General features: G+C 43.8%; 1 protein-coding gene across 9 annotated transcripts; it reads right to left on the reverse strand.

The window, feature by feature from the left end:
- Window positions 1–2,173: 2,173 nt before the first annotated feature.
- Window positions 2,174–6,716, reverse strand: ARMCX2 (armadillo repeat containing X-linked 2). Of its 9 annotated transcripts, none has more exons than XM_063083455.1 (6): window positions 6,633–6,716; window positions 6,293–6,376; window positions 5,956–6,015; window positions 5,355–5,407; window positions 4,975–5,032; window positions 2,174–4,606 (listed from the first exon to the last, which is right to left on the reverse strand). In XM_063083455.1, exon 6 carries the CDS (start codon window positions 4,474–4,476, stop codon window positions 2,581–2,583), a length of 1,896 nt encoding a protein of 631 aa, XP_062939525.1. In that variant the 5' UTR covers window positions 4,477–4,606; window positions 4,975–5,032; window positions 5,355–5,407; window positions 5,956–6,015; window positions 6,293–6,376; window positions 6,633–6,716; the 3' UTR covers window positions 2,174–2,580. The 9 variants fall into 9 exon arrangements, with proteins under 9 accessions (XP_062939525.1, XP_062939524.1, XP_062939527.1 ...); XM_063083454.1 differs by having other exon boundaries at window positions 4,975–5,107; XM_063083457.1 differs by having other exon boundaries at window positions 4,975–5,107; window positions 5,355–5,462.
- Window positions 6,717–18,470: the final 11,754 nt, after the last annotated feature.

Raw genomic sequence — 18,470 nt, forward strand, 5'->3', positions numbered from 1 at the left:
TACTTCTGTTTCATCAACACAAAATATTAAAAAGACATGAACCCAAGCATTGGGATTTAACAAATTTTATAATTTTATTGTAAATAAGGATTCTGTTAAAGACATTTAAAAATGAAACTGGATTTTCAAAAAATTGAACATGTGGCTGTAAAGAATATAATCACTACTAGTATAGTTTGGGGACACTGCCTTGATCCATGCTAAGGCACCAGCCATTTTACTCATCATTGCTTTTGCATCAACAGTCCAAATGTCAATTCAGTGAAAAAGGCAAATAACATGTTGGTATTGTTTTGAAAATAGTTTTGACCTTACAGTTTCAGAGACCTGCAGTAGTCCATGGACTAGCCATTGAGAACCACTACTATACAATATAATTCCAATTCTATGTAAAAATACAGAGATGTACATAATAAACACTGAAAGAATTTTCACCCAGGTTTAATTGTGTGAACCTTTTTGACTGATGCCACAGGTCCTTACATGTGGTGACTGTCTTTTCATACCAATATAGAAGTTTATCACAATTTTTTAAAGTTTATTTTTCAACTGACAAGTAAAAATTGTATATATTTATGGGGTACAACATGATGTTTTGATTTTATATATAATTGTACATTGTGGAGTGTCTAAATCAAGCTAATTAACATATGCATTACCTCGTATAGTTATTTTTTCGTTGTTAACACACATAAAATCTATTATCTTAACGATTTTCAATTATACAATATACTGTTATTAACTATAGTTACCATGATGTACAATAGATCCCTTAGTTTTCAATAGCTGTATAATATTGTACCACATGAACATACCATCTATTGTTTAGCCAGTTCCATAGTGTTAGACATTTAAGTTGCTTCTAGTTTTTCTCTCTTGGAAACATTGCTGAAATAAACAGCCTTGTATGTTCCTCTCTGTACAGTTATTTGATTATTTTCTTAGGAAGAAAAATCGTACAAGTGGAATGCTTGGTTAAAGGGCAGGTACATCTTTAAAGCTTCTTATGGATATTACCAAATTGATCTCCAGATAAGCTGTACCGATATGTAATACCAATGTATACTTTTTCTGTATGCCCCCTCCCAGGAGTACCTATTTCTATCCCTGCCATAGCTTACCATACACTCGCACAAAAATGATTTTGTGAGGGATGTCAAGAAAGCAAGCCGAGTTTGGAAAAACCTCTGGTACCCCTTTCATTTTCTTTTTTCGTTGCTCCAGTGGGCCAGGAAGAGAAGGAAGGAAGGTACATCTGCTCTTAAGTGAACTCAGGGTGGGGGTGTTGGCTCTCATAAAGGCCTCACCATTGCCCCTCTTCTAAAAGAACGGGGATCTAGACCTCTAACCCTAGGAAACAAACCACTACTGTGCACCAAGAGTCATTCTTTCTGCCACACTGCTGTTTTTTTTTTTCATCATTCCAAATGGTAACTCCCTTTGTCACTACACTGTCCCCACAGTTGCCCAAGAAAGAGGCTGTCAGGGCCTGCAGGGGGTCATACAATCCTCCCTCTTTGTTGACCCACAGCCAAATGTCAGGCAGTGGATGTTGGTCTTTTTTTGTTTTGTTTTTTTATGAGTCCTTTATTACCACTATACCTTAACTGTTCCTTTAGTGACTGCCCATTTCACCCTTTATCATCTCATGCTTGGTTTATTGTAACTTTCTAACAAATGTCCTCCTTTTCAATCTCTACACCTAACCCAATCCCAGCTCTGATCCATCTTGCACATTGCCACCAGGTTACTTTTCCTCTTGTCACAAATGTCCAGTGACTCCCAGAATATGCCAGAATAACATTTGAATATCTCAGCTTGCAATTCAGAATCTTCCTTCAACTTTCCTAACCCTAAATTGCCACCTTTATCTCTCGCCACTCCTCTTATTGCTTCCATTCCAGGCAAACTGGCTTCATTCCTATCACAGGAACAGATATGCCACCTCCATGCCTTCCTTCAATCTATATTTCTCTCCTGGAATGCCCTTCTAAGCTGTCCTTCAGGGCCAAGCTTAAGTGTGCTCTCTCTCATTGAAGCTTTCTCAACAACCTGTGCTTCATTTAATCAGACAGCATATATTAGACAATGAGCATATAATTGGGTACTGTTTTCCTTTGTACATATTTACCTTATCTCTCCAGTTAGATTTTAAATTCAAGAATGAGAACAATTTTTGTCAGTTGAAACATACAACTTTATTGATGATACACGAATGAAGTCTTTGGTGGATAAATTCAAGTCAAAACAAATAATAGAAGAGTAGGCCATTCATAATGGACAGGTTCACTATCAATTCACATAAAAGAACCAGTAAAAATATTTCCACCCAAGCAGCACGGTTAAAGTCACAAATGTGTTTTCAGTACAAGAGGACTATTTGGTATTCATAAAATGGTTCAGCTTAAAGCTGGTGAATGTCACAGATAAAATCACTCTGGATGATACATTATTCATAACTGGCAGCTGAAAGGATCCCTTTACTATATGAACAAGTGGAAAAGCAGTAACCTTCAATTTTCAATGCTTCCAGACTGCAAAACCAAGAAATTTCTTTGTCTTTTGAGAGCACATATACAATCAGAATTTGTTCACTAGCTTTATAACTTTCACTTTCACCAAGAGGTCATGGTGATTTGCTAAGGCTCGAATTTTCTTAACACACACTCCAGACGTAGTGCATAAGTAAAAAAGGGAACCCTTATTGAATTCTCTGTAGTTGAACACTTCTGCTCTGAGATTGTCATAGATGATCTCAAACAGAGTAAGAGCATTAATAAGAATTTCTGATTCCACATAAGAATTATAGAGGGAACTAAATGATGGTGGCACTTGGGTACTGAGAAGTTTTTTTAGCATATCTGGATTTTCAGCAAAATTCGATAGTATTTTCAAAATCTCAACCTTGATCTTCCCACCTCCCTGAGATAACAAACGGAAAAAGTTTGCAATGGAATTGACGAGCAGGTGCTGGTAGTCATTGGTAATAGTCATGTTTGTTAAAAATTTTAGTCCAACTACCTGTACTGCTGAGTTCAGGTTAGAGGCCATGATATCATCCATCACTTTATTCATATAAACCTGAAGCCGGCCCTGATTTTCATAATTTTCACTTAGGTTATTCATGGCCATTAAGGCTTTTTCCTTAATGTGGGGATCGGTTTTGTTGATCATGTTTGCGATAATTGGGAGCCCTCCCAATTTGCGGATGGTCTCCTGGTTGCATGAGTAATTGGCATTGTTGCTCAGGGTGAGCAAAGCTACCTGCTGGATGAAAGGATCATCCGATTTCTGAAGCAAGGCAAGGACTTTCCTGAGATCTCGGACACCCAGAATCTCATCAATTTCATAAGGAAAGGGACGCTTCTGCACGGGAACAGGTCTTTTTCCCTTTCCTCTGCGCTGGGTCTCAGGCTCAGAGTCTGAATCCGACTCTGTGTCAGTCCACCCGGACTCCCCTTCCTCAGAATCAGGGATCTCTGCCAGGAAAGCCTGTCCCCCATTAGCGGAGGCTGCAGCAGCTGCTGCAGCCCCATCCCCAGGGCGGAAGCCCATCCCCAATTCGTCTACTTCAACCTTGCTTTTCTTGCCCTTGCCCTTGCCCCCATTCCGGGACTTGGTTCCACCCTTGGCCCCACCTTTGGGTACAGCTCCAGTCGCTGACCCGGCCTTAGGTATAGCTCCGGTGTGAGCCCCAGGGGTCGCTTTCTTGGCGGCTGCCGTTGCAGGAGCTGCCGCTGGTCTAGGGGAGCCTGACGTCCCAGGAGCCTCTGCAGCCCCAGTGGGCGCTGCCGCCCCCGTAGGCGTTGCGGGCACTGGAGCCTCGGCCGCCTCGGTAGTAGGCGCTGCCACCCCGGGAGCCTCGGCTGCCTCGGTAGGCGCTACAACCCCAGGGGCCTCCACCACCTCGGTGTGTGCTGCCGCTTCGGGAGGCGTCCCGGAAGGTGTTGCTGCCCCGGGAGCCTCCGCTGCGCTGGGGGTTTCTGCCACTCTGGGAGTCCCTGCCATTGACGGGGACTCTGCAGCCGTGGGAGCCTCTGCCACTCCAGGAGGTGGTGTCATTGCAGAAGCCGCTACAGCCCCGACTACTGATTCGGTCTTGGGCCCAACCCCGGCCCCATCCGCCTCCTGGGCCTGACTACTTGTCCCACTCTGAATCTCAGCACTGGATGCAGGTGGGACCACTGCCTCATCTCCAGCTGTGTCTAGAGCAGAGGCTTCATCCTGGGCCCTATCCTCTGCCCCAGCGAGGACTGGGGTTGGGGGACTGAATCCCGGCCCAAGGTCGATTGTGAATCCGGCCCTTAGCCCAGCTCTAGCCCTGGCTCCAGTCCCAGCCACAGCCCGGTTCTTGGGCTTGGCCTGTCTCTTTTTCGTCTGGTCTCTTCCTCTGGTGTATTTGTAGACACAGTACCAGGCACCAGCACCGATCACTATCCCTGCAGCTACGCAGCCAGCATCCCGAACGCGGCTCATGGTGCAGCTGGGGTGATTCTCTGATCCAGGGCGTGGAACTGGCTTGTCCAAAGCGGGATGCGTGCACGTCCCGGCGAAGGTTTTCAGGTCAGGCTCGCAAGTTCTGCGGAGACCGCAAGCTGAGCAGGACCTAGGAGTAAAGGATAGGAATAAGGCTTAGGGCTCTGGTTCACTTCGTGTCTAACCAAGCCTACTTCGAGGAGAGTTTGAAGACACAATGCTTGACGGGCGGGCTAGCACCCAGACACAGGTGCCAAGGCCTGCATTTGCTGATTCAGACACCTGATCTATCGATCGATGTTTTCTATATCTTCAACCTTGGCCTGCCCTACCAATATCAATACCTACAATTCCCCAGCACCTAAATGGGGAGATGAGAAGCAGTATGGAAGGCGGGAAAGCTGGGGGGGGGGGGGGAACAGTAGAGACCTCAGATTCTGCTCTGATTCTCCCACCTCCACCACAAGGTCCCTATATGGTGTTCATGCACATACTGACCTCCTGGGATCAAGAGCAGTTTGGGCGCCTGAACAGAGAGCCCAAAAGGCAGACAGACCTGCGGACAGATCACGGAAAGGGTGTTTTCGAGCCTTTGTTGGACGGATTCGGGTTCCTTTCTTGATTTGAACCCCTGTGGGTCAAAAGTTTCCCCCTCTCAGGGCTCCTCTTTTTCTCTCTATCCTTTCTTCCTCAAACTATTAACTAAGAAGGCGGATGCCACGCCTCTTTCTCTGCACCAGAAAGGACGGGCCGGGGCAAGGGTGTCTTTTAGAGAGAGAGAAGATGCTGGAGGAGGAGCCTCTGGTCCCAGACTCTGCTCTGGTTTCTGCCACACCCACGCCAGTGGTCCCCAGACAGTTCCCACCCTCAACACTGACCTCCAAGGATTCAGGGCTGTTTTTCTTTCCTTCAGTTCAGTTAGAGCTTCATCCTAAGGACAGAGCGAAGGGCAGAAATACAGACTGCAGACGTTGGAGACTGAGAGCCTGGTGGATGGATCAACATCCAGGACAAGAGTACCAGTAATTGCCTTTTAGTATTCGCATACTCTCAATTCCCTCAACTCTTCTCTCCCCTCCCCTCCCACCCCACTCGCCCCTCCCGCGCAGGCTCCCCAGGCACTCTGCCCCGCCTTCCACTCTGTCCCGCCCCCGTCCGCCATTTCTCCGGGACACACCGCCACACCCCTTCTTCTGCACCCAAGCGGGAGGGGGCGGGGCGAGGGTGCAGCGAAAGCTGGATGAGACGGGGCGTGGGGGATTCCTGCCAAACAAGCCAGTGTTCCCCTCCTATGATCACCCGCCCTTCACTCCCCAGCCCCCAGGCCTAGCATTAGCCGCATTAGACTGCAGAACAGGGGCCCCAACGTCTGCCTTTAGGTTGCAGGGTCGTGATTTTCCACGGCTCCCCCGCTCCGGGCTCCGCCTCCCACCCCCCACCCAAATCCCCCCGTCACCGCCATTCCTCCCGCCTGCGTACCCGCACTCCTTTTCCAGGACTGAAAAGACGGGGGTAGAACGGCTGTGTGGGCCGAGGTGTCTGGAAAGCAGTCTGGGAGTTAGCAGGGCGGTTTAATATCAGATTCTCTCAAGCTCTCCCCTCCTGTGAAGCCCAGAGAGCACCAAACCCGCCATCTCCCCTACCGACGCTGGCACACCCATTTCTCAGCACCCCCAAAGGACCGGGCGGGGGGGACGGCCGGGGGAGGGGAGGGGGCGGTGGCGGTGGTATGGGGAGGTGTCTGCAGAATGAGGGTGGGAGTGAATGGTCCACACTGTTTCCCAATGGCCTGCCCCTCCGGTCACCCTTTCCCAACCTTTCCGTTGGCCTTATGTGCGCTGCCACGTTTATTTCTCTTCCCTTCTCCTCTCAGAACAGGACGGGATGTGGGGTGCGGGGCCTGAGTGTAAAAAACAAAGCCAAAAACCACTGGCTGGGAGGGGAAGTAAGCGGATTCTTCGCCAAGTCTATCCAAGTCTTTTCGTTTCCCCCTCCCCCTCTCCCCGCCGCCCACCAAAATCAGCTGCGTCTGAGAGCCCAGGGTCTGGAAAGCCGGCCTGGAGCGGGCGAAGCGGAGGCATCCGCGGCCTCGGACTCCCGCATCCCGAGGCTGCCCCTACTCAGGGGTCCCAGGCCGTACCCACCCTCACACCCACCTGCCCGGATCTGAGGGAATTTTCTCCTCCTCCTCCTCGCCTGGGTTAAACGCACGGCAGTGCGCAGCGCAATAGAGTTGGTACCCAGAGGAGGACGGAGGACGGCGGTCAGGGCTTTAAGTACCTTTGCCCACGTCAGCTCCTGGTCACGTGAGGGCCGCATCGCCAGTAAGCTTGGGTCCCCAATTTCCACTCCCACCGAGAGTACGAGCCCCCTCCTTTGCCCCCACTCCCACCTCACCCTGCCACAGCTGGTCCTGTCACTTATGTTTTGTCTTTGTAGTTCCGAGGCCAAAAGTAGCCCCTCTCCCTGTCGTTAGAATTTGCCTTTCTCTGGGTATCAGGGAGGGGCTACATCTTCTCAGAGGGCTATTGACAAGTTGTACTTTTTTGTTGGGGAATTGTCTCATCCCTTCCTGGGCTACTGGACACTCTTCCCTCGCTCTACCTCCAGTCCCCACCGTTTCCCTTGCAATTGGGTCCCTGCTCCAGTATAGGTAAGGGACAGGGTGTCAGAAAGGAGGCAAGGAGTAGCAGTGGAGTCTGTACTTCTGGAATACTCTTTTCTTTCTTTTTTTTTTTCCAAAAATTATCTTCACGCCTTATTTTTATAGTAAGAAAATACAAGAAAACAAGAATTCAGTGTGGGAAACAGCAACAAAAACAGGCGAGCATGTTTTATAAAAAAGATTTCCCACTTCCATTGGAAGGCACCATTAATTTTGGTCAATTTTTTACCACATAGAAAATGAATTCCCTTGGCCACATAGGAAATAGTTTTCAGAACATGCCAAGATATTTGAACATCTGAAAATGAATTTTTTTTACAAGATAAGCATATTTCCATATGATCTGTAAATTGACCCATGGAGAGATGTTCAGTTGTCCAATCTTATTTATTTTGGACAAATAATATCCTACTTTTTCTCCTTTTGGGACAGCTTTTAAGTTGGATAAACAAATGATCCTGTCTTGTTCTGTTAGAGAAACACATTTATTTAATATTCCCAAACCATTGCTGACTGCTGTGTGAACCTCCTGTAATTCGATGGCTGTAACCATGACAGTTTTGAACACCTGTCCCCGGATTAGGTTCCAGTTTAGCGATGCAGCTCTGGAAAAAAGGAAGAGCTGTAAGGCCAAAGAAACTAAAAGCGTGAAGGGTGCAGGGTGGTCAAATCCTCTCTGCCCTATAAAAGGGGAGAGATGCTGTTTGCCTACCCCCTCCCATATTCCAGAGCTTCTAATTCCCGGCATTCAGGCACCTGATTCTGCTGCTTACTCCATAAATACACATAGATAGGTGACCAAGGTGGTGACTGGTAAGTGCCTTTGGCTCCTTCCCACTTTCCCCCAAATTCCCACAGGGTGAAATTGGCATGCATAGAAGGGAGTATTGCTGTTCACACCTGCCCCTGCAGCTGAGGATTTCCATGAAGCCTGAAGAAGGGGTTGCTGGGGGAAGCTTCCAGGCCTACCTGCTGTCTGCCCTGATTCACAGTGCTCTGGTGAATGGTGCTCCTAACATTGTCTGCTAGTACCACCTGGCCTGAGAGGTGCAGCCTGCTGAACCTCTCACCTCTGGCCTCCTTACCTCCAGGGCACCCAGGAAAAGCCTAGTCTTGATGGAGGGTCACTGCCTGCCAGTCCACACCCACCTCAACCAAATGTATGCCCAGGTCCAAGGAACAGTCCTCACTGACCACACTGATTAACCTAGAGCAGGTGTTCTCACCTGTCCAACTCTGTGGACCACCTGATATTATATTCACCTGCAAGATTTTGTTTGTGATTGTATATTAAGTGCATGTTTTTTCCAGGAGTAGAGGTTATTGACCTCATCCATTTCTGAAGGGGTCTATGACCCTCCCCCAGATATTAAGAACCAATACAATGGCCTAGAGGGTCTGCATTATATATAATACTCCAGATTAGGAATCTTGTTTTTTTTTGTTCTGATAATAAAAGTAATATGTACTAGTGGTTAAAAAATATTCAAAACAACAAAGAAATATATAAAGTACATATACAGGGAAAAAACCCTGTTTTATCTTTTCCACTCCCAGCCACTGCTAACAATTTCCAACTTTCTTTTTATGCACATTTTAGTAAGTGCATTTATGCTTATTAATCAAGTACCAAATTCAACAACAATAACAAAAAAATAAGCATTGGGATTTGTATTGTAATTGCCGTAAATCTGCAGATTAATTTGAGGAGCATTAATATCTTAAAATTGAGACTTCCCTTCCAGGAATATAATATGTACACTCCATTTTGCTTCGTTGTACTTTTCTGTTTGTTTCTCAAATTTCATGAGTTTCTTCAGCTAAGTAATTTGTATTACTTGTTAGATTTTTCTTAGGTATTTAGTAGTCTCTGTAGCTGAACTACTGTTCTTTTGCTGAATTACAATTTCTGATAGGAAATTTTCTGTTTAAGGGAAAATGTTCTACTGTTATATGTTTACTTTGTATCTGCCAATTTTTGTTATCTGTATTATTACTTCCAATAGTTTTCAGGTGATACCTTCGGTTTGTCTAGGTATGTATTATACGTAAACATCTGCAAATGATGATTTTTCATTTCTTCCTTTTCAATATTTATGCCTCTTTTTCCTTCCTTTTCTGCGTGTATTATACCAATCAGAACTTTCTTGAAAGCCTCCTGATCTCATTCTTGAAGTCAATGGAGATGCCTTTTTTGTTTTATCATTTAGTGTAACTTTTATTGTTGCTAATATATTCTCTTTTTTTCAAGTTACTTTCACTTATGTTTACCAGTATCACACATACACACAAATAGTGCAAAAAAATACTATCAACGAGTAAAGGCAAGTCGTAAGTTCTGTGGTTTTGATAGTGCATAGGGAGTGACCAATCTGCCAGTTGAGAAAAGCTTCTGATATATGCTTCCTTAGCTTAAGGATATTTTCTTTTATATCTAGTTTAATTCAACCAAGAATTTCTCATTAAATTACATATAATTCTTTACTTCATGAACGGAATTTCTTCCTATTTCTATTTTACTAATACTTTTTTAAAAATTAGAAATGGCTGACATTTTATCAAATGCTTTGATTGTAAGGTTGCTTTTCTCCTGCAGTTTGCTCTTGTAATGAATGATGTAGATAAACCATTCTCCCTTTCACTCTTGTCTCTCTGTATATTCTAGCACATCTGGACACATGCCCCTTGTTCAAACTTCCCACCCACTTCCCATATTGTTTAAATACAAATGTCTTCACTACAAGTGACAATGCCCTACCTTAGTCAACCTTATTACCTTTCTGCCTTATCTTCTACCGCTCTCTCTCTCTCTAGCTCACTCTGCTGCAGTCATCCTGGTTTCCTTGATGTTCCTGGAACATACTGGACATGTTCTCTTCACAGAGCCTTTGCATTTGCTTGTCCCCCCTGCCTGTGATGTTCTTCCCTCAGGCATCACCATATTTAGATTACCCACTGACTTCAGGTCTTTACTCAAAGGTCACCTCTCTAGTGAGTCCTTCCCTGGTTCACCCTTTCTAAAAGTTCAACCCATCTCAACTTTTCATATCCTTTTCCTGTCTTTTATTTTTTTCTCTTTAGTACCCGATCACTAACAACATACCATATATTTTGTTTATCTTGTTAATTGCATGTCTCTTTCACTAGAATGTAGGGGCCATGAGATTAGAGATTTTGGTCTGCTTTATTCACTGCTTTAACCACAGCATCGAGAACAATGCATGGCATGCTCAGTAAATGTATTGAATAAATAAATAATTGAATAAATGGTTTTCCAACATTAAACCACTCTTGTAACCCAGAAATAAAGCCTAGTTGGTATGGCATATTAGCAGATATGTAAACTCTCAGGTAAGTAGATAGCTAAGTCAGGATGTTGTCATGTGACAAGTTGTAGAAGACAATGAGATTGCTTTTCAGTGGCGTGAAAAACTCATTATGCAGTGAGAATTATTGTTTACGATAACTGTCTTTTTTAAAAAATAATCTTTTTTCTAAAATGAAAATAGTTCTATCATATTTTCCGATATTAAAAAGAATGCATGTTTGTGTAAAAAAAAAAAGAGAGTAGAATAGTGTTAACAATAAAGTAATACAATCTATTTCTGCTCTCTGCTTCCTATCCTGACATCCTTCTTCCACCCCCATTTTCAGGTTATTTCAGGACGGCATAGGTAAATATTAATGATTCCAAAGCAGAGAGGTGCAGAGAGCAGAGAAGAGAATGGAACCATTCCCCAGAAGAGAAATTGAAATGGCCAGTAGCCCAGAAGAAGATGTTTTCTCTCCCAGTAACAAGAGAAGACAACACTTTTGTTGAGTGTGCGAAGACTAAAAAGAGCAAGAGCGACAGTGACCTGCGTGGTGGTGGTGGGCTTGGGGGGGGCGATGGGGTCGGGAGGAGAAATTTGGGATCCAAATTCACTAGCGATGTGAGCAGGAGCTGACGTGGTGAAGTCTTGGTCCAGATAGCGGTTCCTGCTCAGGTACCAGATTCCTCTTTCCTCTAGGGGGTGTGAGGGTGGGTGTCGAATGGAGACTCCTGGAGTGGGGGCAGAGGGTGGTAGCACAATTTTCAAGTTTGGAGGCGCTTCTATTTCCCTGTGGGGACACCTGGACCCAGACTCTTTCTCATTTTGTGCCTTGTAAAAGGCAGGGCAATGCCAGCAGCAGAAATGGTAAGCGTTGGTGACTTGAGAAGACAGAGGGGAGGAAGAGGTTAGCAGACAGCGTAGCAAAGGGGGACCGCGAGGTGAGAGATAGGGCTGACAACCTGGACCCAGAACAGGGAAAGGTCGGGGTTTGGACCCACATTCAGATGTTGGTGCACCCACCGAGCGCTGAAAGTCTGCATTGTCTCCCGTTTGTTCCGGTATGGTTCTGGCTTTGGTCTGTGTCTGCCAGTCAGTCCATCAGCGGTGGGTCGGCATGCAAAAGGAGGAGAAGCCCAAAGCCTCATCTCCTTCCTCCCTTTCCTCCCGTCCCTAGATCCAGCTTCACATTCCCGCCCCCCACGCTTTCTCACTAGCCTAAGGGAGCCCCCCCCCCCCAGACATTCTCACTAGCTGCCACATGGACCTTGCTCAGAATTTGGGTTTGATGGCCAGGGAACTAGTGGTTGGGGCTGGCGCCTGGTACTACATTTACTGACTAACCTGTGGTGGAGAGCAGAACAAGAAGAGACCGGATGATTCGAGAACACATCAATCCTGCTTACAAAAAGTTTAGAAAATACAGAAAACTGTAAGGAAGGAAATAAAAATAAGCCACCAATAATTACCGCTCTTTGTCTTTTTCTCTGTAAAAATGTGGATGTGTGCATTTAACATTATTGCAGTATATTTAACATACACTGTATATATTGTCCTGGAATTTTTTTCAGGTTATATTGCAGGATATGACTTTTATTAATTAACAAAAATGCTTCATAAACATCCTATCAATGGAATATTTCATGATAACAAAATATAATAATCATAATCTTCCCCTTTTGCTGGCCTTTCATGTAGTAGGTATGAAACAGTTCTCAAGACTCAGGTGTGAAAGAAATTAGATGTCTTTATTTTCTGAAAAATAACTCTATGTAAACTTTTAAGTCCCCATTCTGCCAGGATGGCAGGGCATCCTATCAGAGTGATTTGGGGATAGAGCCAAGGTTCTGGGCTTATACACATTGCCAAGCTATGGGGGATATCTTTCTGTACTAGTTATAACTGTGAGACCCATCATGCAAGTTTCAATGAGCCTTTTGAGGGGCCAGTTAGGCAGCTTGTGTGCCATGCTTGACTTATAGGACACAGAAATTTGATGAAGCTCGGAGCCCTGGTTAAGATCCAGTCTCCCAGGTGTGTCACGTGGCCATCAGCACTGAGTTCCTACTCATTTCTCTGGGCTGTTGGGGAGCAGGCCAGAGGTCCTATCTGTTCAAGGAACTCAAAGACTTCTCTCTTTTCCCCTCCAGTTGAGGTTGGGGGTGGGTAGCATTTTCTTTTTGGTGGGAGGGAGATCTCTGACTCTCCAAACTCTGTTCTTCACAATGGACTTGGGGTTTTTGAGGAACAAACTCAGGAAAATCCTGCTACAAACTTTCTCTGAGGCAAGTAAGTACAGAGTTGACATGACTAAGAAAGGGAAAGTGGGGAACACAGGCACAGCGGTGAAACATAAATTAACACCCTTATGTCTTAAGCAGGATTCCCTAGAAGCAGAGCCTGAGATGGGGATTCTTGTGAAAGTGGTTTATTGAGAGAGTGTTCTTAGGTGAAGCCTGTATAGAAGCAAGGGGAACAGCATAGGACAGGGGAAAAAAATAGGCATGGATGTAGTTCAGCTGAAGTCTAGCCTCAGCCTGAGCCCAAGGGAACTCTGGAACATGAAGGGTGCCAGGGAATTGATGCACCTTGAAACAAGGGAGCCAGGTTTTTATATCCATTGATTGCAAACCAGGATGCATGGGTAGGGTGGGGTGAGGGGAGAGAGGTTTTCACTCCCCAGGTATCCTGGATGAAGTGGCTCTGACAATGGCATAACTATGACTGTTCCATAGCCAGCACTCAGCAGCTGGGGGATGGATGCCCTGGCCCAGTAAGTGGAATCTGGACAGGGCATCAATAGTGTCGACTAAAGCTACTACGACTAATGTGGGTCAATCTGCATTCTTGCAATGAAAATGTGCTTTGTTTTTTTTTTTTTTTTTTTTTTAAATTTTATTTTGTCGATATACATTGTAGCTGATTAATGCTCCCCATCACCAAAACCTCCCTCCCTTCTCCCTCCCCCCCTCCCCCCCAACCATGTCCTTTCTGTTTGTTTGTTGTATCAACTTCAAATAATTGTGGTTGTTATATCTTCTTACCCCCCCCCGTTTGTGTGTGTATGTGTGTATGTGTGTGTGTGAATTTATATATTAATTGTTAGCTCCCACCAATAAGTGAGAACATGTGGTATTTCTCTTTCTGTGCCTGACTTGTTTCACTTAATATAATTCTCTCAAGGTCCATCCATGTTGTTGCAAATGGCAGTATTTCATTCGTTTTTATAGCTGAGTAGTATTCCATTGTGTAGATGTACCACATTTTCCGTATCCACTCATCTGATGATGGGCATTTGGGCTGGTTCCAACTCTTGGCTATTGTAAAGAGTGCTGCGATGAACATTGGGGAACAGGTATACCTTCGACTTGATGATTTCCATTCCTCTGGGTATATTCCCAACAGTGGGATGGCTGGGTCGTATGGTAGATCTATTTGCAATTGTTTAAGGAACCTCCATACCATTTTCCATAGAGGCTGCACCATTTTGCAGTCCCACCAACAATGTATGAGAGTTCCTTTTTCTCCGCAGCCTCGCCAGCATTTATCGTTCATAGTCTTTTGGATTTTAGCCATCCTAACTGGGGTTAGATGGTATCTCAATGTGGTTTTGATTTGCATTTCCCGGATGCTGAGTGATGTTGAGCATTTTTTCATATGTCTGTTGGCCATTTGGATATCTTCCTTAGAGAAATGCCTACTTAGCTCTTTTGCCCATTTTTTAATTGGGTTGCTTGTTTTCTTCTTGTAAAGTTGTTTGAGTTCCTTATATATTCTGGATATTAATCCTTTGTCAGATGTATATTTTGCAAATATTTTCTCCCACTCTGTTGGTTGTCTTTTAACTCTTTTAATTGTTTCTTTTGCTGTGCAGAAGCTTTTTAGTTTGATATAATCCCATTTGTTTATTTTTCCTTTGGTTGCCCGTGCTTTTGGGGTCGTATTCATGAAGTCTGTGCCCAGTCCTATTTCCACCAAAAAAATAAAATACTTAGGAATTGAGTTAACCAAGGAGGTGAAAAATCTCTATAATGAGAACTACAAACCACTGCTGAGAGAAATTAGAGAGGATACAAGAAGATGGAAAGATATCCCATGCTCTTGGATTGGAAGAATCAACATAGTGAAAATGTCCATACTACCCAAAGTGATATACAAATTCAATGCAATCCCCATCAAAATTCCAAAGACATTTCTCTCAGAAATGGAAAAAACTATTCAGACATTTATATGGAACAATAAAAGACCACGCATAGCCAAAGCAATGCTGAGCAAAAAAAATAAAGCTGGAGGCATAACACTACCTGACTTTAAGCTATACTACAAAGCTATAATAACCAAAACAGTATGGTACTGGCATAAAAACAGACACACTGACCAATGGAATAGAATAGAGAATCCAGAAATCAACCCTCACACTTACTGCCATCTGATCTTTGACAAAGGCACCAAGCCTATTCACTGGGGAAGGGACTGCCTCTTCAGCAAGTGGTGCTGGGATAACTGGATATCGTTATGCAGGAGAATGAAACTAGATCCATACCTCTCACCATATACTAAAATCAACTCAAAATGGATTAAGGATTTAAATATACACCCTGAGACAATAAAACTTCTTAAAGAAAACATAGGGGAAAATGTGCTTTGTAGTCACGTGCCCCCACCCCCATCAGGAGGCCTTAATTTCATCATTATGTGCTATGGAGTCTCTTCATGTGTGCAGTCTACCAGGAAATGGCCAGCTTCTCCATAAACAAAAGGAAAAGAGATGCATACGTGTGCTTCTTTAACTTCCTAGTGGTTGTCTCAGAAATATTCCCCTCTCCCCACCCTCCAGAGCCAGTTTTCTCTCTCTAACCTAGAATTAAATCTCTTCCTTCCATGTATGAATTTCAGAAGGGGACTGCATGACATGCAATTCAGCACCTAGTGAAAATGTGTTCTGCCTATAATGAGATTAGAGGCTAGTGCAAAGGTTGAGGGAAATTTAAACATAGTATGCATGGCTTCAGCCCATTTAGAACAGGTTTTGGTAGGTGTTAAAATTGACTGCCATACAACTCCTCTGAATTTCTTGAAACTAGTGGAGAAGTTGCTAAAGGAAGGGCAGGTGTTGTTTACCTATACAATCCAAGGTGAGCCAAGCAGGGATGGGAGAGTGTCAAGGCAAAGGGACTTTGCTACCCTGACAAATGGGCTGCCCGTTAATCTAACATCCATGTAATAGCCCTGGGCTCTTGGGGATAGAAGGTACTTTTAAGAAATTTAAACTTTGAGCCCCTATATTGCTAGTATGGAAGAACTATTTTATTATTTTATTTATTTATTTTATTTTGTTTATTCATTTATATTTGTGGTTCCCTCACTCATTGAGTGTTGTCAAAATTTTGGAGTGAGGATATCAGGAAGTCAGGCCCCTCCATGTGGGTTTTTGCTGAGACACATATTGTCCCAGATTGCAAACTCATTCCGGCTTAATGGCTCTGCTGCTTCTGGTCAATGATAGGGGAATAGCAATCTTTGTCAAAGCTGTTGAGTTGCTGGGCTTGGATCTAGTCTCCCTGGTGCAGCTCATGGCTGTCCTATCTGAGGCTTGCCACGTCTCCGAGATACTGTTGGAGTAGGGCACAGGTATCTCCTTGCTCAGGAGCCTTTCATCTTTTCTTCATTTCTTCATCTTCTCTAACCCTTTCTCAGAACAGAGCAAAATTTATTTATTAATTTTTTTTAGATACTATGATGTTGTTGTGAAGCAGTTGAGAGGGAGGGGGAGAGAGGAAAGGGGAAGGAAATAGGACGGAAGGAGGAAGGAGGGGGGGCAGAGTTGAGGCCTGTGGCACCCCCCTCATTTCCTCAGGGAGACCAGGGGGCTTCTAGCAGTGGCTCGGTCATTGCTAGGCTGGGTGCATATGTCAGGGGTGTGTGGCTAAAGCCCTAGCCCCCAACCACCCCAGCTCGGGAGCCTGGATCACTTCTTGTGGCAGCTTGGTAGTCTTTGCTGGGCTGGTTGTGAGTGTCAGGGGTGTGTGGCCGAGGCCCTTGGTCCCCCACTGGCCTGGCTCAGGAAAGCCTGGGTGCTTCCTGTGAAAACAAAGCTTTTTTCAAAAAAAATTTTAAAATTTATTATTAGCATATTCATTCTTACAAATCATGATATTTCTTGTTTTAGTGGTTATGAATATTCATGAGATACAGAGCTGATTGTCACCCCTCATGCCCAAGATGTGAAGGCCAAATTCATACTGGCAGCAAGCTCATTACCACAAATTGCATTTGTACCCTGTGTCCCCCACCCAAATTATCCCGATGTCCCTCCTCCTCCCGCTCCCCCCCCACTCCACTTTGTATCCCAAGGTATGTTCTCTCCCTCTGCAAATCCGACACATCACTGTGGTCTTTCTTTCCTTCCTTCTTTTTCTCTTAGCTCCCACTTATGAGTGAGGACATGAAGTATTTATCCCTCGAAAAAACAGAGCATTTTCAAAAAATTTATTCAACAAGGGAGACATACTGATCTCTTTAAACACAAATTATCTTGCTCAACTTGACAGATGAGGTTGGAAGAGATAAAGTCAACCAAGACCCTACGTACAGCGATGGACATTGGATAAGTCTTTTCTCATTTTAAAAGCATATATCCAGTTAAAATAATTAAATATTGAGGAATTGTACTATAATTCAATTTATTCTCCTCTCTTGTCCCCAACCAGGTTCATTTATAGGTAAAAGTTATACCTTCTAATGTTGTGAGATAATTAAATATCATAAGCATATTATAGGATACTGTGTGAGAGTCTATAAAAATGTCTACATTAACAAGTGTTCCCAAGTTCCAGATAGTGGTCTATTTTTATTCAGTATGAGCATTTCTCTCACGACCATGTTTCAATAATTCAAATCGGATAAAACATGATTGATCTACTAGGTAACCTAATTTGTATTATGCAGTGAGTGGTTGTTAATAATGCTATTAAAATCAGGAGCCACTATCACCTGCATTAAAAATAACCAAAAACCAAAAACCAAACCAAAACAAAAAACCCTAAAGACACATCACTTGGTTGGGATGCCTTTAAGCATTCTTTATCCTAACAGTTAGTGATAAAGGTGATAAAAATTGATAAGAATGTGTAAGAAGTTTTGTAGTAATGATAAAGCCGGTGGTGATAAGAAAAATAAAAGCCATTACTCCTGTGCAAATGTTCCACATAATCAAACCCTGAATTTGTTCACCGAAGACTTTGTTTTATAGCTATACACTTATAGCTGTAATAAAACCTTTACTATTCAAATTCCTGCAGCAAATATAACATTTTTATTGCAAGTTTCAACTTCTCTAGACCTTAACTCCATTTTCCCCATTGAAACAAATGTTTTTAGAAGGGAATTTTGAAAAATGTGGGTTTCTTTGAAGTGCAAATACTGCTTTATAGTAGAGCAGGGCGTACGTGCGAATCATGTGAAACATTAGGTAACCATGACAATCCTGACTACTAAGTGAAGTGCTTTCTGTTGTCTAGATCTAGGGTCCCCCAGAGGTCTGAAAAAATCCATAAAAATGTCTTTCACCTATTTTAGTTTTATTTTAAAGTGTAAGTCTAGAAATGGTTCCTGGCTGAGTACACAATCAAAATCTCATCAAGAACGATTCTGGGACTCCAAACCAATCTGCTGGAATATGTGAACTTCCCATGTTATAGTTGCAGTAGATCAGATGGCATCTTGGGATAGGGAACCCTTACCTTGGGTGACCAGGACCAATACCCACAACTGCCCCATCAGTCTCAGACTAGCCCTGTGGCTTCTTCCTGGCCTAGAAAATACAAAGTTTATTGCAGATCATAAAGACGGTATGCTTCTCAGGCACTCTTTCTTCCTCCTGATGCCTGGCATTAAAGCTCTAGGGTTGCAGGCTCCAGATTGTCCTGGAGCATAAATAATAATAATAATCATGATGATGATAATAATAATGAATATGACAAAAGCTTTTTATGTGTTATCTATTGCAATCTTTACAA

This window comes from Cynocephalus volans, chromosome X (genome assembly GCF_027409185.1).
Source record: "Cynocephalus volans isolate mCynVol1 chromosome X, mCynVol1.pri, whole genome shotgun sequence".
In the NCBI taxonomy this organism is placed as follows: domain Eukaryota; kingdom Metazoa; phylum Chordata; class Mammalia; order Dermoptera; family Cynocephalidae; genus Cynocephalus; species Cynocephalus volans.

Bases quoted from the DNA above. Each gene is read 5' to 3' on its own strand.
- ARMCX2 (XM_063083461.1), bottom strand. From the start codon at position 4,476: ATGAGCCGCGTTCGGGATGCTGGCTGCGTAGCTGCAGGGATAGTGATC.